At 39.7% G+C, this 21,834-nt stretch overlaps 1 protein-coding gene across 9 annotated transcripts in view; it reads left to right on the top strand.

Annotated features, from left to right (window-relative positions):
* The first annotated feature begins 6,263 nt into the window (after positions 1 to 6,263).
* mcamb (melanoma cell adhesion molecule b) overlaps positions 6,264 to 21,834 on the top strand; it is a 40,167-nt gene continuing 24,596 nt past the window's right edge. For 7 of the 9 annotated variants that reach the window (XM_028573870.1, XM_028573868.1, XM_028573867.1 and 4 more), the window contains exon 1: positions 6,264 to 6,448. In XM_028573870.1, coding sequence (XP_028429671.1) covers positions 6,385 to 6,448 — 64 coding nt within the window. In that variant the 5' untranslated portion in view covers positions 6,264 to 6,384. The remainder of the gene's footprint in view (positions 6,449 to 21,834) is intronic. The other 2 variants (XM_028573869.1, XM_028573866.1) reach the window with 1 other exon arrangement.

Here is a 21,834-nt window from a genome sequence, read left to right as displayed (position 1 = left end):
CATAAAATAACTTTATCAGTAGTGGCCCATAGGGGTCAATAGGGGTGTTTGGCATTTGCCCAAATTCCAGATGGCCAGTCTGTCACTGCTTGAAAACTTGACCAGCCTCTATGAAAATTGGATGATGTCTTCCATCATATCATGAGAGCTCCAGTGATCCAGAAGTAAATTAATGAGTGCCTTCTTGTGTTTTCATCATTTGTGAGAAAACCATTCCAGTCAGCGGGTCGATGAACATTCAGCCCATTAACTATAAAACGTTCACCGCAACCTCTGTGATCTCGCTCAGCTGATTTTGGTGAATAAAGACGGTCAATGTAAGTGTCTCTGCTGAATACTGTTTCAGCTGCAGCAGGTAGACTTTTGAAGGTGCGCTCTGATATAGTCTTCATTGTCCGTGGTACATTGTGCATGTAGAATGAAGAGTTTCCATCTTGAATGAGAGCACATTGGCTTGGAGAAGGAAGTTGTGCATTCTCAGCATCTTTGATCATGTTATTAATTCCTTTTCCTTTGTTGTTTTTTGAAAAAGTCATCGATTGTTGAGATGAAGTATGGCGTCAGAGTCAAGGGATATGTCATTAGGTCAGAGATGCTAATTTGTGACTTAAGTTCTTGTGATTTGATGAAGATCTGAAAGATAAACCCACTTGTGGCCTTGTACTGGATCCCTTTCTGGTTTGATGCCACAAGCTTCCTTTTAGGCGTGGTAGACGACATTGTCTTGAATCTGTTCCTCTTGATGGGTTCAAAGAAAATGACCTTTTTTGTTTGAAATCGATCACAAATGAACTTCTCTTTTTGAGTTTTGTCATTTTTCAGGGCATTCAGCACATAGCGCACCTCTTCTTGCATAGCTGCTCCTGAACTCAAACTTGTCAAGGGCTGACAAGTCTCAAACTGAAATGGGTTGATAAAACTCTGAAATGCTTGTACTGTTTGCTGCACTTGCTCCTCAGACCGAGTGATTTCACGTGGTCTGAGATCTCTTTGTTTCGTCTCTGTATGTTCGCCTCGGCCACTTGTCATTTCCCACATGGCTTCTACAAACTCTCCTTTGGCATGGACAGTCAGAATATGACGTTGGCTCGCTTCATAATTACTGGTTATTCCACAGATCCCAGCAGAATATGTCACAGACCCTGAGTTTGACTTAAATCAATCCAGAAGTAGAGTGGGCGCCTTACATGTAGAAAAATATAGGACACCAATCTCCCAATAGAATCAAAATCTTTCCATAACCAGAAAAATAGATCAACTTACCTCCAAATTGTCTTTGCTGAATAACTATTATTATAACTAATTCAATTTTTTCTATTTCTTATACTTAATGCATATTGTTTTCTTCTATGTCTACTTAATGTGTATTTGTGTTATTCTGATGGGTGTAAATCTTTTCTTTTGAGCTGCTGTAGCACAGGAATTTCCCCAGGGCGGGATTAATAAAGTCTATCTTAAAACAGCGAGCCTGGCTGTGTTCAAAGATAACAGAATCTGTACACTTCTGGGTTTGTAAACGTACAAAATGCGCACCTCCTCCACTCTATGACAGCCACCTTTTCACGTCTTCCAGTGTGGTGGTTTGGATCAGGTAAAAACACAACTGTCTTACAAAACACTTATTTTCTAGTCTAGCCCAGCACTTATGTGATATCAATAAAACAAGCTTGTTATGTTGAGGTTACACTTTTTAAATTATTTTAGAAAGGGGCTATTAGTGAGTTTTCTATTGCCTTAAAGGTCCAGTGTGTAACGTGTTTAGTTGTTCATTATCAAAATCCGTGTTGCCGGTTCACAAACTTGTCCTTTTTTATGAAAATTTACCACCACCATCAATTCCAAGTATTCCTTTTGGCTTAAAATTTCACATTTGCATTCGCTGAACTGGGGTAGATGCTCCATATTCATGCACCAGCTTGAAATACGTTAGCTGGTAAGAGACATACAGGACATACTGCTCCGCCTTTTGCGTTTTCGCTGTCACATGATAAGCTCACAGGTGCTGCTAATGCTGCTAATGGGTATCGTAGCTTCCTGGCCCCGGTAAGTTTGAAGAAGGAAACATGGAGGACCACACATATTCAAAATCCAAATTTCAGGAACAGGAGTCTTCTTCTTCGCCCAGAAAAAGAAAAAGGATATTGAAAAGAGCAAGAGAGTGGCTTTTTGAAGCGTGAAGGCTACCGTAGCTGTAATACGTACTTTGAACTGCGTGGTGCGAGAGAGTTCATTGCGATATAGGATCTCAACGCTAGATGGGAGAAATTCCTACACATTGGACCTTTAACTAAAATCTTGCCTGATAGGCCCCTACCTCACAGAGAGGTCTTTTTCATTCACAACGCAAGAGTTTGGCAAGGAAATACACACAAAAAAGTTCCCTTAAGCTCTCTCACGGCCTCTTTATTTAGTTGCCACAAAACAAAAATAAATAAAAAAACATATCTAAAAAACACAGCTTGAAATAGGGCAGTGAAATGGCTGAGAACACAGAAATGCCAATGTTGTGATAAACCAAAAGATAATACTCTTGAAATGTGAAGATGGCCTTGACCAAATGTTATCATTCAACCAGAATTAAATAATGCCCATAATGTAAAATAGCCATCTTTTCCAGATATTTAAAACCACAAGCATGTGGAAAAGACTCAAACAAAACCAACCACAGCATCCTTCTGGAAAACTGTCACCTCTGATGATGTTCACTGTCCAGCTGTTTGTTCACTGCTTTCAGAAGCAGACCTCATCTCCACTGCAGACTCTTTCTCAGGAGAGGTTTGGTATCTTTGCCTGATCCTCCTTATGTGGCTCTGACCTGCACTCAGGGGCAATCCATCTGGCAGGCACAGATGGCAGACACGGTGGTGTTTTCATGCTGTGAAGGTTACAGAGATCAGTGTACATGACACATCCCACCAGTCGTTGATCTGTTTCCAGCTGCACAGGCTGGGATAGTTTACATTGGATCAAACAATACTGAGATTAAACCATTGTTGTAACTGTACTTACTGTACTTATCCCTGTCTGTGTAAAGTGTTATTGTTTGTAACACACAGTGGTCCCTCAGGTCTTCTGATCAGGCAGTCGTGGCTGTGCCAAACACCAGTGTTTAACTGAAGAGTATTTTTTACTACTAACAACCCTCAAAAAGATATGTTTGATCAGCACAGTTCATAGACATTTCAAAATAAAATCATCAAAGATTTAGATGAGACTTAAGGACACTTTTTTCTTTCTTTGCAATGTCTTTGATTGTTGTTTTCAAATTGTCTCTAGTTCTGTTTGTGTCCATGATTTGGTACAGCCTGATGATTTTAAAATGTAGAATAATATCAAAGCTGATTTTTCAGACAAATTGAGCTCATAACAGATGTATATGTCTATATGTCGGCCGATAAAAAACGAGACATTGCAGTACAGAAATGTCAAAGATACGTGTGAGGTAATTTAGAAACAACATCATTACATACTTTTTTCCAACTGTAAAATGTTGCGTTCAGCACATTTTTTTTAATCACAATTCTTAAAGTTACAATCTAGAAGATCTGTTTTTCATTCTCTTTGGCAGCACCTATGGCAGTAAGTGGTAATTGCAGGTGTGTTTTTGGATCTCCCCTCCGAGATCCAAACAGTGTCGCCTGTGTGACATTAGGCAGTTGGCAGTTGAAAGTGAGTCTGTTGCGTTAGCTCCGCCTACCCTCTCTGGCCGGAAAAGTTGTTACTATCTGTGCGCCGCTTGTGATTTTTCGTGGAACTGTCACCACAGACACCCAGTTCATAATACTGCAAATGCAAGGGCTTTCATCAGTGGGCCATTGGCTCAATCATCATTGTGTTACAGCATTTGACGAAAGATAGAGATTTCATAGATATGAAAATCTTCACGATTATTACTTTTTATAACCACATGTACAGGATCCTAACCAACCATTTTTAGTATGGGCTACGTGTTTATTTAAAAATAATAATATTGGTCAATATATCATCATGAGAAGGTGTAACTGTCAAATATTGAAACTGTATCAGCTTCAACTATAAATTAGTAAGCTGGGCTTTAGCTATCATTAACCAATTTGGTTGAAAGAGTAATACTTATCTAAAATCTACTCTAAATTTATTTACTGAAAGACTCCTGTGTACTCTGCTAGTCTGTGGCAGTCTGAGGCAGCAGATTACATTTTTAAATGATGTTGCTCTGGATCAAGCAAGCCAAAACCACCTGGTATTTGACGAGAGCATCAACAGCACAGCATTTTGTGTAATTTTCCTGCAGCCCTCTGGAGAATTTGTTTTTTCAGTGCAGTTATTCAAACCCTAACAGTCAAAACCATGTTTACAGTTTAACTACTTTACTACATATCAGAGACTGGAGTTCTGCAACCAAAGTGCAGGTCAGCATCATGTATGATATGATGTCCTCTTGCAGGCACCATGTTTTTACATGGTTTGTTAAGGGAGTTAGTCTGATTCAAGTCCCTTATTATGTCCATATTAAGCTTGGCATCTAACAGAAAGAGGGAGTCATATTCACAGGGTTTATAAAGGGCTGGATGTAGATACATATTTCCTTTGTAACAGTTATTGACAGAGAACTTAATTTAGTTGAGTAGTTTGTACTGACTTATTGTAATGTGAGTGAGCTGATTTGTTCTTCTTAAATTGTCTTAAAGTCCTTAAACTCCAGCTGTCATCACATTTAGATTCAAACGCACCTTAACTCTGATGGGTACACACAAATATGTATGACATAACCCTTATCCAGCTCAGCCCACTACTTCACACCAGTGAGTAAAGCAAGGACAAAAACACAAATCTCTCATGTGAAATAATCACATTTTTGGCAGAAAATAGTGTGTTCTTGTAGGACTCCATCGCTCACAGATTAAGATTATTTTGAGGATCTTTAAAACTAAAACAATTTAAGGAAGTAGTACTGCATATTCACATGCTTCTGCATAAAAAAAAACTATCCATCATCCAAATATTTTTTTGCTATTTTTGAAAAACGCAGATGCATGTAATATGTGCATGAAAACTATCAGAACATGTTTGTGGATAGATAGAGAGTTATGGTGCTTGCTCAGGCACACATAAAGTATTTCACCTTTGTGACTTAATTAGTTGGACAATGGAGCGGATGGGAGTTTTGTCCATCATGGAGTTAGGTTATCTCCTCACTCTCCAGATTCAGCTCCACCATATCCTGTCTCATATCCTCTCAACACACCACAAACAACTGATATCATCAAATTATTAGACAGAGGTAACCAAGCACGCGCACGCGCGCGCGCGCGCGCACACACACACACACACACACACACACACACACATCCATGCTAAATGTTGGAGCCCCCTTATGCAAAAGAGGAGTGACAGCCACACCTTGTCACACCAAATGATGTGTAGTCTACACATAAGAAAGTTATGCTAAACTACTTTTACATAAGTTATAATACTCTTGGTGGGTAAATGTAGTGCCTATCACGTTGGACACAACAGAGAAACTGTTAATTATCACTTCTGTATTTCGCTCCAGACCTCCGCCGTCCTGCTGCTCTAAACACAAGTTCCTCCTTTTTTTTTTTGCACACTGCAAAAAATATCAACCTCAATCATTCATTTGAACTCGGGCTCTGGACTCATGTTAGTCTATTCATCCAAATAAATAAGCCACAAAAGAGCTGAGACCGAGTTGTTTAAAGTAAATAATGTGTTGAGATAAAATTACGCATTTCAGACCGACTGTGCTACTTTGGAGTAAACTATCTCGGTACTTAGCTGATCTTATTTGCCCTGAATTCTCCTTGTGCTGGGAAAATGTACTTTTTGGTTTCATTAACTTTGACACAAATCTCACCTCTCAATTTTATGTAATAAACCTGATTTTAATTTTGACCAAATTTTACATCCATAAGTCAAAATTCCAAAATAAAACACCTAACTTCGTTGAGCTATCCATTCACATTAAACATTATATATCTACTATATCCTGTTGCAGTAATAAGAAAGCTGTTAGAACTCACACACTATTTGTACTTTTCAAATGCTTTATGTAAATTGAGTGGTTTTCTTTCTTTTTTTGTTCTATTATTGGTTGTATCTCCCCTGGCGTACTTGACCTGTTCGTATTGTATACATTTGTGACTGTATACTTGTTATGTGCTCAATAAAATTATAAAAAATAAATAAAAATGAGTCGTTCACACCGACATTTTTTACAGTGGCAGGACCTCCTGTCTCTGCCCCTCCTGCATCATCTGCCTCACCGCGGCTGCACCGCCGCTGGTCCTGCCTCTCATACAGTTTTTTCCAGCAGGACCAGTCCCTGTCACACTCCTTTCATACAAACCCCAGCACGGACAGCTGCAGTGCCGACCATCAACCATGGCTGCACGGGACACTGCTTCTCTGCTCGTCGGACTTCTTGTCCTCTTTCACACCTGGGGAGGTGAGTGCTCGAGAAATGTTTGATACTCGATCAAGAAGACGTTTGTGATGAGAAGTACACTTATGGAACTGCGATGAGTGTGATGTAGGGGACAGTTCAGACTGCTTTGGTCTTGCATGAATATACACTGAGTTCTTGCGACTGAGCCAACAGGGGGAATTCAACTTTTCATTTATGTGGGGTGCAGGAACCTTTCAAGAGACTTTTTTTGCAGCTAAGAGGTCTTAGAGCAACTGTTGCCTGCAGGTAACAGCGGCGTGCTCGTACCGCCCTGTCCTATGGGTGTCTTCTGTGTACGCTGCATAGATCTGATACTCCACAGTCCCCTCTTGTTTACATTACATTTCAGTACAAATCTACCCACCCAGGATAGTAAACCTTCCAGCCACTGCAGCCCTATGTTGTTGTAACCTGGGTATATGCTTACATTATTTTTTCAAGTCCCTTATCTTTTGAAAGTCCTCACAGAAAGTAGATTTTACAGGAAAGAAACTTTTATTGGTCAAGAAATGATAGAAGACCTTCCACACAATAACTTGAAGGCTGTGGCTTAATAACACTAACGGAAAATGTGTCATATATTTATACAATGTTGAGGTAGTTTCAAAGTGGGCGTGCCATTTTTTATGCCTTCTTTCTTAATTTGAATGCATTTACTTTGCACTGTGGGTGTTTGCAGGTTGTGTTATCCATGCAAATGGAGAAATGTCAAAAAATAAATAAAGTGCAAAGGTTTAAAGAATATGTTGCTTTGAATGAACAGGTCAGGATTGTTGGACACCTATACTGTAAAACATTCTAATTGAAATGATCATATTGAGACGTCATACTTAGCTAATTTTCAATGTATATGAAGCTAGTTATGGCTAGTTTGAATAGTTTGCCGCATGTATTTTTAGCCACTGACATCCACAGAGGTCCGGTTGTAGTCATGGAGCTCTCCGCCTGCTTTCTGTCAGCTCTCGTCTGTTCCTAGCAGTGATCAAGTGGCTCAGTGCTGCCCAGGCACACAAAGAAAAACACAGTAAAACACATTCCCAGAGGGAGGTCTAGCTCTCACTGCACAGCACAGGTTTACAGTGTGAAGCCAAAGGAAAGAAAACTGTTTACCTGTGCAGTTTACCATCTTGTTTATTGTTAATCAGACTACTTCTTTAAATCAGCTGCATGACACTATAATAAAAAAAGTTGGATGGCAACTTGTGAGATGCATGATGAGGTGCAGATGTATGTTTATTTTTAGAAAAGAGCGCGTGAGTGTAGATTTATATGTGATGGTATGTGGGTGAGAAGGGCACGCTACCTAAGCTATTCACATTACAGTTTCCATTAATTTTTTTAAAGATTATTTTTGTGGCCTTTTAGGCCTTTATTTGACAGGACAGCTGAATACATGAAAGGGGAGAGAGAGAGAGAGGGGGGGAATGACATGCAGCAAAGGGCCGCAGGTCGGAGTCGAACCTGAGCAAAGAGACTGTCATGGCGGCCGTTCAGAATACGATCTCATATTGTACTAAAATAGTTCACTGAAACATGTTTCTGAAAACATTTTAAGCGAGAAATAGGCCATGCAGTTGCTGAATCTGTCTTCATTTCAGCTCAACAAAGGTCAGTTTAAAAGATTTTCGTCAGATTTTGAGAGACTCTAGTCACCTCATTCCGCTCGTCATTTCCGGGTGAGCCCCGACTGCCTTGCCGCCGACCGAACATGTCAGGTTGGCCAAAATGAACGCCGACAGCCCCCCAGACGGACGACGGCACGGGACACACCGAACCAATTTGAGTCACTGACCTTAGTCACGCTCATCACGCTCGTCATTTCCGGGTTAGCACTCTACCAATCAGATTGGTCATTGAGTCCGACTGCCCGCACTCCGACACAGGAAGTCAGGTTGGCCAAAACGAAGTCCAACAGCTCTTCCGACGGACGACGGCACGGAACACACCGAACAGACTCGAGTCACTGACCTCGCCAGACTGTCCGACGGCCGATTATCGGGTTGGCGGGTCAGGGCCTTTAATGTGCCTTTACTTGTTTGTTTAAATAAGACAGGGCAATGTGTCCACTCCCCCCAAACCTTCCTCTTTGTGAGCCTGACTTCCCTCCTCTCTTGACTTCCACTCTCCTCACGTCTTTATCTTTCCTTATCCCTGTTTGTCTTTGACCACATGGATCTTTCCCCGACTCGTCCTTGTGCCAATCTCCTGTTCAAGTTCAGCCCTACCATTGTCCGTGATCTCATCCAACTCTCTCTGCTCTTAAGTTCACTTCCTGTGCTTCTTCTCTGGTTTTCTTCAGGCCTCGGCTGGTGCCTTTTCCCTCCAATCTATATCTACCCTGACATTCATTGTGTTACTTTTCTTTTTAGTTTAGCTGTTGGACCAGAAGAAGATACTGTATTTACATCTCACTCAGAAATTAATCATTAGAAATTCTTTTAAGGGCTGTTTTCTCAGCACTGGATTTAAAACAGAGCAATGTCAAAGATGTGAATTCCACCTGTACAGCCAATCAGTTTTAGGCTGCAAATAACGGTTGATTATTGATGAGTCATTTTGTCTATATAATGTCAATAAATCAGGAAACAAATACCCATTAAAAAAAAAGTCAGATTTACTATCATATAATACAAAGAAAAGCCGAATATGTTCACATTTGAGAAGCTACAACCACCAAATGTTCTGCTTGAAAAATGACTGTTGATCAACAATGATGAAAACTGTTGCAGATTAATTTTTTGCTGCCAGCTGTAATTGGTTTCAGGCAAACTGCTAGATTACTGAAAAAAAAAAAAGCTGTTGCAGTGAGTTTGTGGTCAGTGTTTCTCCCCATCAAAATCTTATCATCTCAAGCATTTGATGATGTTGGCTAACATCCACTCAGGCCTGCAAGATCTGCAAAGATGCTCTGTTTGAATATGCGCACATAAAGTATGTGCACATGCAGCCCGAATGAGTGCGATTGTGTCTGTGCCAGATCTCCGTCTCTAGCCCCCAATGACATCAGAGGAAAGATTGACATGCTGTTGGACTGCAGTGGTGACCCTCCATAAGGATACCATTCACTTCCTGTGACATCAGCTAATCAAGCCGGGCCAAAGAGCAGCCACATTAGACCTCGCTCATTTAAAGGTCATCAGTTTTTGCTGTGGCTGAGGCGCTGTGCTTCGGTTTCATGTGCTCAAAACAACTGCTGCTCTTTAGAAGAAGTGAGCTGGTCACAGACAATAAATGCCCTTGTTGTGTTTCAACCGCAGCATAGAAAAATGAGACCCAGTAATCTGGCACAGGATCAGCAGAGCAGAGCGGGTTTTCACTGGAAGTCCCTAAATTCAGAACTCTCTTCCGGCACATATGCACATTTCCATGCATATGAGCAGAAAATGGGAGTTTGGAGGTGTTGGATCTTTTTTGATGTACAAACATATGTTTTTTCCGCCTTATTCCTATTTGTGGGTAATTAAAAAAATATAACACTCTTATTCATTGCAAGCAGACTGTACAGGATGCATTCATGGTTTTCTGACATAAATATTACATATTCTTCAATGTGTCTTAGTAAACAACTAATGGAAATAGTCACTATGCCCCCTAAACCAGGTCCTTGTGCCAATAAAGTTTGTCACAAGCATGTGGCGTCTTATCTTTGTCCGGAAAGAAAGCCTTGAGCTGTTCCAAGTGCTCTGTTTATGTGTTCCCATGCAACCGTCTACTCAGGACTCCACTACTGTTTTTGATCCGGGTCTTGACAGTGCAACATCAATCTAGAGATGTATAACATTGTTTTGTTAAGATTAGTGAAACATAATCCAGATCCCCAGTGAAACCTGGAAAGGAAACAGTACAAAGGCAGTACGTTTAATAGTAAGGACAATAGGGCTGAACACAACAGGAAATCCTATGCATATACAGTACATCTATGCATATACAACTTTTTTTGAAAAGGACAATGGACCTACCATCGAATTCCTGTTGAACCAAAGCAGTGCTGCTGTTGGTGCGAACTGGTCAACTTTGGTGATGCCTGACAACTGTCTCTGTTTTAGCATTAAAAGGGTTACAGTAAAACAACGGTACTGTATGACTATGTAAATGGACCCTCTGTAGCGTTGGAATGAAGAACATTTTTCTTTTTCTAAACAAATAGAATGAATATCATTCTTGTAAATTTCTAAACAGTTGTACCCATCTTAAATTCTTATTTAGTCGGGTACAGCCAGGAGTTAATATATATTGCTGTCTGACATTGTTGTGGCAGTTTGCGCTACTGTTACACTATGTTTTATATTGTCACATATACACTTTGTTTTATACCTCACTGAAAGTTGTTGTTCCCTGCTTATGTTCTGGTTTGACCTGCTCTGTAAGGTTGGCAAATGATGACATCAAGTGAAATTTAGTTTGCCATTATTCAGTAATCCATACAGTAATCACCACTTGTGGCCACAGCTGTTGCTGTTATGCAAAACGTACATAGGCTGGCTTTAAAAGATGACCGTAAGATTATTACTGTGGTAATGCCGTAACCTTATAATAGATATTGGCAGCAATGTCTAGCCCTCAGAATTAGAAACCGAATCAGAAAATGTTAATCTATCACAAATAATATTTGAATATGATTTGTGTTTGTCATAAAGTGACCAAATTACGAATACAAATCCTGTTTCCTGCAACCAGTAGTTTGTAATGAATAGTCATACCAGACTCTGTTCATTTTTCATTTCATACATGGGTTTGTGGGAAAGTGCCATAAGGGTACACAATTTTTTCTAGGCTATTTTGCAGAGGCACTGTCACATTGTGTCACATTGTGTCCGGGGCTTAGCACTGCCCAAGACGATTGTGATTGGTTTAAAGAAATGCCAATAAACCAGAGCACGTTTTTCTCCCATCTCGGAATGCTAACAAAGAACAAAGAACAAATAACAATAAATAAATAAATTGAATAAATCCCCTAATAGGGCTGAGTATCGCCAATGATTTCCCAAATCGATTCCGATTCACAAGGTCCCGATTAGATTAAATTTCAGTTACAATACTTATTTTGTTTGGATATAAATGAGATTTTCAGAGAACTTATGCTGTAAATTGTACAAGCAAGAAGCAAATCTCAAATGTTTTTTCTAATGTACCAGGTTAATGTTTACATTAACAATTGACTCCCAAAAGGTTTGTGGTGGATTATACATCACTATCATTATTAAAAGATTGATTTGGGGATTTTATTAATCAATATCAAATCACTCAAACAAACCCCGCCCTATCCCCCAATACCTTTTGCATTGTTGTCAGAACTGTGAGGTTTCAATTGTAAGGTGAGTAAACATTTTAAAACATTTTGAGTGTTCAACCATGAAAGCAGAAGAAAAGCTGCATATGTTTTCAGGTGTTTTTATGGAAACAGAGTTCTGATCCGGTGTCTCCCTGCTGAATCATATAATGGGTTGAGGCTTTGCACTTGGGAGCATGAATTGTAGAAGCAAAGGGTTTCCTCTTACTGTTTGATCTTCCTATTGATGTGAATAACATCCATTATCACCATTACTTTGGTCAATATAGCAAACCAGTGATGGAGAGGGGGGTGGGAGGGGGGGGGGAAGAGTTGTTACTGGTGGAGAAAGCTCCCAGGACTTAGTGCTGTTGTCATCAGGACCATTTTGTGTGCGTTTACCGAGTAGCCACAAATTATTGTTTGTATAATGTAGCTCAAGCAAAGAAACAATCTGCAGCCAAGCTTTGTTGAATGATATCTTAATATCAACACTTTTTGTTGCCAAAGCGAGTGGGCTAACACTTGTTTACTGTGTAAAAGGAAGGAAGGAAGTTTAAGATTCTGCCTTGTTCAGTCTTCTCTTAGCAGAACAGGGCAACATATGCTTTTGTTCCAAAGAAAAATATTTTTTGTTGTACACATGTTGGCTTGAAATGGGCAAACATCTGCAATGAAAGTGATTTTGCGATTGCCACTGAATAATTGCTTTCAGAAAATAACAATTTTCCTGAATTGTCCAGTTTCAATGCTTCTTCCAGCACAGTTTGATTATATAAGAAACACACCATCAGTGATGCCCAACTTTAACACAATTTCGGCCTAGTCTGCAGATGTGCAACGAGGCATTTCATCTGTAAGTCATATTGGAGGGCCTCAACACACATTGGAGGGTCTCAGTGTACTCGGATGTATTGCACTATATTTAACTGCAGGGTAAATCCATTAATATGGATCATATCAGACGGTATAGAGATCACCTTTAGCTTTAGCAGCTTTAGCTTTTATCTGAAGAGCCAATTCTCCTCTGACCGTTACCACTTACTCTACTACTGCTCTAACGGCCTTTGAAGTTCCCTAATCAGACCGACAGCTGCGTACACCTGGTGCCCTCACAGGCCTGACAACACACACACACACACACACACACGCGCACACACACACACACACACACACACACACACACACACACACACACACACACAGCCCTTTTTACACAGAGATTCCGCAATAGCACCGCAATGAAGGTCTGCCATTATGCCCGCTTTGTTTATTGACACAGAACCATGCCGCTGTCCCTTTCACACAGATGTCGGTTTGGCTCTGTTACAACTCTGTGGCTACCTCCACTGCTGGCTTAAAGGCGCAAGAACTCATTCCCATACCCATTCCGCCTCCTAATTTTCATACAGACAGCACGGCACGTTGGAAAGGGGCTTCAGAATGAGTGAAGATGGTGACATGCAGCAGGAATTGAGGAATCTAGGACCACTAGACCAAGATACACCCAAAATTTGTTGTTTGGTGTATTGGTTGTTCATATTTTGGAATGTTACACTCTTTAAAAGGGAATGTTGTAATTTTTGGCAACTTAAGAAAACGCATGCAAAGTCAGAGACACCCTTGACTGTTAACTGCTGAAAGGAGTTGTTTTGAGTAAACCTTTTGTTCAGTGATGAGGCCGCTGCAGTATCTTCGATGCACAACCCATGGCCGTTTAGAGACTAGTATTCTTTGTGGTCATGCTATAAGTATTCATAAAGTCACTGATTTTAATTAATATCTACATCCTGTTTACTCATGGCCTCAGTCACAGCAGTTTAATAGGATCGAGTGATCGCATGCTGTTCATGGATTTATAAGAAGTAGTTCCAAGCTATTCTATAACTATTTTTAGTATTTTGTAAGTCCCTGTGAAAACAGTTTGAAACATATTAACACAAGGCTAATGAGCACTAAGTATAAAAGCCTCAGCACTGTGTATTTGGCTTTGAGCTGCTACCTGATCTCTTAAACAACCAGAAATTTAACCAAAAGAGGGCAAGCTCACAGTTAAACCTTTGTACAAACTGGGACATAAATCATATTAAAAGCCAAAGCCTGTCTTGTTTGTCCGACACTAGGAAAGCAGGAAAATTGTAAAATTCCCCAAAATGACCTACCTTATAATTTCTTTCAGGGACCTAAGACTTTTTTTATTGCAGTGAGAGAGGTTAAGAGGTCAACTCGGTGCTTTCAAAGCCACTTGATTTAAGATTAATGAAAATACAAACAGTATGAAGGGTTTTGATGTATCTACAGTACTGATACTCCGTTGAGTGTTTTGCAGGTTTGAACCTAGTACACTCTGTATAAAAACAGGATGCATGCCTGTTCTCTCGCTGATATATTGTATTCAGAGCACAATTCTCTAGACGAGTATACAGGACTATTTATGTGATCCCCCTCATTTGGAAGTAATTTAAAAGTCATGGAAAGCTGGTTTTTATGAAGCTGGCAAGTGGAAGAAAGCTGATCTGCAGTCCCTATCAAACTGTCAGGTCCTGCTTGAGGAAGACACTAAACCCCAAACTGATGTAGTGGATCAACTGTGTGTAATGCTACACATGAATATGAAATGGAGAGCAGATATGGATGGAGCTACCATGAATGTATTGGACTAGAATCACTTACAGTCACTTACTCATCACTTCTTGTCCTGTTGTAAATTTGATATGAATAGTTGTTCTTTTATTTGATTATCGGTTCGAATTCTGCACACTTGAGCGCAGTGAGATTACTCTAATACTAATAACTCTACTCTGTGGGATGGCTTGCTTGTTAAACTTGGGTCACGGTTAAAATAACAAAACAAGCTGAACTCTACAATGTTGTTTCAGCCCTGAAATGAACTCTTAACCTCCAGCGGGTTCTTTTTCTTTAGACAAATTGAGAAAACTCTTATCAGCCAAAAACATTACTTGTTGCGCAGGGAACCAGTGTACTAATGTTAGATTGAGGGCTGAATTAATGATTTAAAAATAATTACATTGATTTTGCCCTTTTTTTATTGAAATTGTCTCTTACAGCAGTGCAAGCTTTAGAAAAATATGCTTGCAGCTTTGTGTTTTTCTTCCTGTATGTTGATTGGATTTTCTGTATGTCTGACTCAGTTTGACTTACAAAAGTAATAATTGTGGATTGGGAGATCAGATGTTTGTTCAAGAAAAGTACAGGAGAGATTGTCTGAACACAAATACACCATCTGCAGGTTGTTACAGTACATGTTAGCACTTATTTTATTTTCACTGTCATTTCTCTGATAGTTCAACACCTGTCCTCATTACATATACCCTGATGAAGCCCCTTTGAGGCGAAACGTGTTGGTTATCCATGTATTAATAAAGGATTTTTAACTTACTTTTAGAGTGTGCCGGATGCTTTTTAAAGGCCCGGACACATAGAGCCGATAATATAAAAAAGTGACTTGATTCAGTTCGGCGTGTGCCGTGCCGTCGTCCGTCCGATGGGCCGTCTGCCTTCATTTTGGCCGATTTGACATAATCGGCAGGGCGGGCACTGCCGGCAGTCAGACTCAAATGACCCATCTGATTGGTAGAGTGCTGGAAATGGGGAGCGGAATGAGCGTGACTAGAGTCTCTCAAAAGCTGATGAAAATCTTTTAAACTGACCTTTGTTGATCTGAAATGAAGATGCCTATTTCTCGCTTAAAATGTTTTCAGAAACACGTTTCAGTGAACTATTTTAGTACAGTATGAGATCGTATTCTGAACAAGCCGCCATGATAGTCTGTCTTATATTGCCCAACCCTACAAGAGAGAGGCACATTTAAACAGGCAACCTAAAGCAAACCTGACAGTTATGGAAAAATAACACACCACAGCAACCAAGGCACACCATATAAATAGCATTTGTCTGCATATCAAATCACAATGTCACAAGTGAATTTTTTTACAGTGCATGTATCTATCATGCACAGTTATAACTCACTGTTTCAATATTAAAAGATATTTCTTTTATGTTGAATGTATGAGCAGCTCTTTAAGTGGCAACACAAGCATTTGCCCGTTTCAGTCTGTAAGGGACAAACGTTTGAGATCTGGCATTTTTGTCTCGGAAATACCTTTAGTGGCCCCTAGATGAGCCAGCTGTTCCTTTTTGTCTGTCACAGTGACTCCGATGTCAAAATGATGGTTTCTATGGTGGTTTGGCTTTAAGAAATAGTGATCATTCTTAGGCTTTGCAGGGGTGTGGAGTTTTACCAAAATGTTGGAATCGACACTGTTCACACTGTCAGATGGGATAAGGGATGTGAGATATATGAGCCATATGTGTATTGTAAAATGCATCCAGCCTAAAAAATCATTAACTTTACTGACATTGCAAAACTCAAAAAGAAACTTTGCTTAATTCGTAAGAAAATCAAGTAGTTTATGTTAATTGAAACTACAAAACTTTTAACAGAATATAGTTATTATAATATGCTTGTTTTATTAGTAACAACAACACGTATTTAAATTAATAGTCCGCTGTGAATAACCTGAAACCTGAGAAGGAAATCATTTAAAGTTGGGCATGCATCATTCTGAAAACAGCTGCTTTAATGCCTGAAATACAGAAACTCTTGGGTTGTACCTACAGTGTCTCCACTCCTCTCCAGATCAGTTGTCATAGATGAGGATGATGAGAGCTGATGTTGTTTTACTCCAGACTAATGATAGACCGATTTTATTTATTTTACCGGCCGGCCGATATATTGGGCAGATATTTGCGTTTTTACATGTATCGGCATCGGCCGATACGCGGCTGCTGCGTTCGTCGATATTTTTTTCCCGGCATTATTTACAGACAGGTGTCCACAGGCAGCTCTGTGTTGCTGGAGACGCTGCAGTTCACGTGCAGACCATGCACTGCCCCTCCACCACTAGCACCATAGCAGTCTTAAATTATAAATCAAGCACTAAATAAATCAGGCTACTTTTCAGGTTTATTGTTTTCTTAAATTATTTAAATGTGTTGACAAAGGACATTTTGTGATGACCTGATTATATCTGTCTTATAATATGTCAGCAATGCATGAAAGGCTTTGTTGTAGATGTTGATGAAAGCCTTTTACCCTTGCACAGTTAACCATATGCAGTTCACCCATCCATATGATGGACATTGCACACATAATTTGGGTGATATGAATGTAAGATGATTGTAGAAGTGACACTGATCTGTGTTTTTGTTTATTATTTTTAAAGAAATGGTAGAGCAGATTCTGAAAACAAATCCAATGTGGCAGGGTTTACATTTTTATGATGTAAATTGAGGGAGCAAAAGCAGTATCGACTCCAGCCCGTATTGGTCATCGGCTAAGGCTGATGAAAAAATAATTCGGCATCGGCACTAAAAAATCCATATCGGTCAATCCCTACTCCAGACTATATAAGGAATAACATATGGTGAAATTATACGAGCCAAATCAAATTTGAATGTGGTAATGCAGAACTGCTGAGTGAGTAACCACACAGACCGACATGCAAGCACCACAAACACCTACACAGGAAATCTGGAGATTTAACTATGACTACAAACTCATAATGAATATGAACTCCAGTAGCTCTCATACCACATGTTGAATGATGAAGGTCTGTCATTTAAGATGATTTTTGGCCTTTAAATTTGTGAGAAAAAAGGTACAACAATAGGTTGTAGGTAGAGCAAGAGAGACATGAAAGATTGAGGCTAAGGTAATTTATGTGACAAGGTCTGAGGCCACTCAGATGACTTAAAATAAACCAAGAAGTCTCTCTATTAGATTTTGATCTCTTTAAATTTTGTCAAAGGAGAGAAGCTTTTAAGCATGAGCATCCACAGAGCTACAGGACATCCAGCATCAATACGACATTAATGCAGCAGAATACAAAATAAGCCAGTACCTGAGGATCTGATACTGATAAGATGGTAACAAGATGGGGCTGCGAGGACGGGCTTGAATTTTCTTCCAAACCTAGATGTGGGAGAAGTGGTTTCCAGACTTTGTTATACTTAGCACATGGAGTAAAGTAGTTAAATCCTCTCTGTGTGATTGATTTTATCCAGCATGATATACGGTTAAGTGTGTTCATGAGAACAGTTTATAGCATTGAGAAAAAACAGGCATGTGCTTAAGATTTGTGATGTGAAACTGATTGTTGATTTAGGAGCAGAGAGGACGACTTCAAACTTCATCAACTCTCAGTGATGTTTGTTTTTATTGTTTTTACTTCAGTGGTCAAAACATGACATACATTTGAACTGATGTCATATACTATTCTAAGAGTTGTTATATAATGTAGAGGACCCATAAAATGTAATTTTGTTGGTGTGAATAAAGATCATTGATTAGCAGCAGTGGCAGCAGAGGAATCCACATCCACTCCATCATCATGCTGTATCTTTTTCATTCTGACACGGTGATTTGTGTGCTTTTTCACTTTTCCTCTCTGCTCTGAGGTCAAACGCACACCGAGCCCTCTCTGTCCTTCTGCTAAGTATTGCCAAAGTGAGAGAAACCCTCACTGCCTGGCCCAGAGGCCTCTCTCTTTAGCCCTCTGGTCTCTTTTGCTTTTTAGCGTGATTGAGATGAGACTCCAGTGCTGCTTGTTTACCGGAAACCGTGGCTAATTGCTGCAAAGGGCTAGCTGCTGGGCTAGTGTCAAATTAAAGTTATATTACTAATAAACCTATCATCGCTCCCCCATTCTGTGGCTAGAGGTGCAGTTAATGCAGGATGATTTAGTCTGTGGTGGGTTTGACCTGGTCAAAACATTTCTTTCTCATTTGTTTGTTTATATGCATGTGATTTCTTAAGTGGCGGTGTGTTGAGCTCTCGGTGCCATTGCAGGTAGATGCTAGAAAGAGAACTAGCAGAGATTTGAGCTCTAGGAGCATAAAGCTGGAGCTGATCCTTGGATTGCCCTCCGGGAGCTTCACAGGCGCAAGTGGAGACTAGAGGCCTGTCAGGATCTCTGTCTATTCTCTGATAGTTCAACACCCTGCTTAATAATGGATGTTGTTTTCCTGAAATAATGCTCCGTGCTGATCTAATGCACATTAGGATCCTTTTAACCTAATGCAGGCCTCAGCCATGCCACTGTGCCGCTGACTCCACAGAGCAGACTGATGTGTTTGCTGTGGCTGCACAGTGTAGGTTACAGTAGATAACTGTTGATAGATAACTTTTATGGTTCATCTCCTCTCTGGCTACTGTTTGTCCATGGGTTTGTTAAGGTCTTACTTTATAGTGTTTGTCATAAGAGTATATCTCAAAGTTGTAGTGACATCAGTTAGTTATTTTTGTGCTTTAAGTTCTTTCTCTTCTGATGAAACTGTGATTACTGAAACATCCTTTTCTATCTAGGTCACACCAGACATTCAGTAGAAAGTGATCTGATGTGATAAGGTTCAGTTTCAGTAATTTCATTTTAATCGGCCCTTGGTAGAAACCTCTGATGCAGTCAAAAGAGATCATTGTTTTAATTGCTCCTTTGCTTCATCATGCTGCACAAGCATCCTCAAATCACAACATGTGAGATATTTTACACCAATTTTATTATATGTCCTGTGATAAATAGGCAAAGCTTTTGGCAAGTAAAGCATGTGAGCATCACATCCAAAAAGGTGTGACGATATTAGGGATAGGCGGGAATAATCGATTCCTTGACTACTCGCCGAGAGGGAACTCAATGGGTTAATGTTAATGTTAAACAAAAAGGCCTCACAACTCAACCAACTCTGGTCGAAATAATAAACCCAGGCAGTACATGCAGATGAACGGCATGTGATCACTTGATCTGGGAAAACATTACTTGTGCCCATCTCTAGACAATTAAGTTTTTTCATGAGGCCTTTACAGGTATCAATACTTTATACAACTACTATTAATGTAATGGGTTATATTGTCACTAAACGTCACTCGACCAACTCTGTTATCATGCAACTGTCTTGTGTTGTAATGTTACGTGAAAGCTTGTAGGTTGTAAACATGGGAATTATTCCTGTATCTACCATCTATCCTATACGGCATGAACCCCACATTAGGTCACCACTTCCTTTATCAGATTCAGGACTGAAAGTTTTTCCATGACGTGAAAGTGCCCGTTTCATGGTATCTTTAACTCTTCCAACTAAGGGTGTGAATCTTCACTAGTCTCACGATTCGATTACGATTATCCTTCGAATCGATTCAATATCACGATGCATTATCTTGTCTATATTATTATACTGTATATTGCTACACAGGATTTTCATCAACTAATTCAAGCATTCAGATGTATATGAACTCCCCTTTGTATTGTATCTGCTCTTAAAGAAAAGACACGTCCTGAATGTAGCGGAGTCTGAACACAGCAGACAACAGACAAAAGGCAAAAACAAAAAAAGCAGTGACCGGAAAATCAACATGTAATATCAGTAGGTAGTAATCGATTATGGTCTGTCACTGCATCAATGCAGACTCGTCCAGGTCCGCATCGCGATGCACCGATGCAATGATTAATTTCAACACCCCTACTTCCAACGTGTATATATTAGTGCTGTCAAACGATTAAAATATTTAATTATTTAACGTTACCTGCTGCTAATTGTAGTGTTGACTGGCCTCCTGTGCGGCAATGTTTCAGTTCCCTCTAACGTCCGTTTTCGGAGCATCAGAAAGAAGCGCAGGCATCTAAGTGGCACCTAAATAAGGCACCGAAATCCGCGTTGCTATTTAGTCCGTTAGATAACAGTCGTTAAGGCACCGGCGCCGTATTAGCACCGGGTCTTGGACCCCATTCAAAAAGGCGATTTTTGTCGTTTGCAGGTATGTACTACTCTTTGGCCGGCTCGCAAGCAAGTGCAAACAAGTGTGTGCAGCGTGCATGTTGTTGTGTTTCCAGTCTAGATAGATCTGGTGTGGTGTTGTAGTTTTTCTAACGTTACTAGTTGTCGCAACAGCATGTGAAAAAACTACAAAGTTTGCTGGGCCAAAAAGAACGTTAATTTCGCGATAAAAATGGGTTTGCGTTAACGCCGTTAATAACGCGTTTAACTGACAGCACTAGTATGTGTGTATCTATCTATCTATCTATCTATCTATCTATCTATCTATCTATCTATATATATATATATATATATATATATATATATATATATATATATATATATCTATCTCATATCACAAACATTTTTATTTTGTAATGCCATATAATATATCGATATTATATCGATATCATGATATGAGACTAGATATCGTCTTAGACTTTGGATATCGTAATATAGCATAAGTGTTGTCTTTTCCTGGTTTTAAAGGCTGCATAAATAGTGTAAAGTGACGTCATTTTCCAGACTGTTGTAACTGTTCTATTATTTGCCTTTTACCCACTTAGTTATTATATCCACATTACTGATGATTATTTATCAAAAATCTCATTGTGTAAATATTTGGTGAAAGCACCAATAGTCAACACTAAAATATCATTGCAGTATCGATATCGAGGTATTTGGTCAACAATATCATGATATTTGATTTTCTCCATATCGTCCAGCCCTACTTTGAACTTACTTATAACACAAAACAACCGCGTGTGTTGCCCTGTAGCAATCAGACCATTTGTCTTGGTAACACTGGCACTTTAACAAGGGGGATTTTAGTTTAATATATATTAATTATTAACAATATTAATATTATTTTAACAATTTTGCGATTCATTATTGCCACTTGCAGCGTCCACCAAAAAAGGAGAGAGCTGCTGCTGAGTACTTTATCCCGTGAGTCAATGGGTAAAAAGCTTTCAGTGTGTGTGTTTGTGTATCTGTGATCTATCTTTAGCCACAATATGCCAGCAGCAAGCAACGTACATTTCATATTTGTGAAGCCATGTCATGGGACCTCGCTCTCTCTCTCTCTCTCTCTCTCGCTCTAAGTTTCTGTACCGTCACAATCAGCAATGTACAAAAATACCTTCCCTGTTGGCCTTTCCCATACTTCCAAAGCAGCGTGTGTTATTTTACTTCTGCCTGCTCACAGAGTGGCTGATATGGAGACCATTTTATCGTGTGGGACGTGGGAAAGAGGATGGAGGGGGCGTTCAGACCACTATGGGAGCAA

The sequence above is a fragment of the Perca flavescens genome, chromosome 3 (assembly GCF_004354835.1).
Source record: "Perca flavescens isolate YP-PL-M2 chromosome 3, PFLA_1.0, whole genome shotgun sequence".
Lineage (NCBI taxonomy): Eukaryota > Metazoa > Chordata > Actinopteri > Perciformes > Percidae > Perca > Perca flavescens.
The sequence above is the reverse complement of the archived record's forward strand: the minus strand, read 5'-3'. Positions and strand labels throughout refer to the sequence as shown.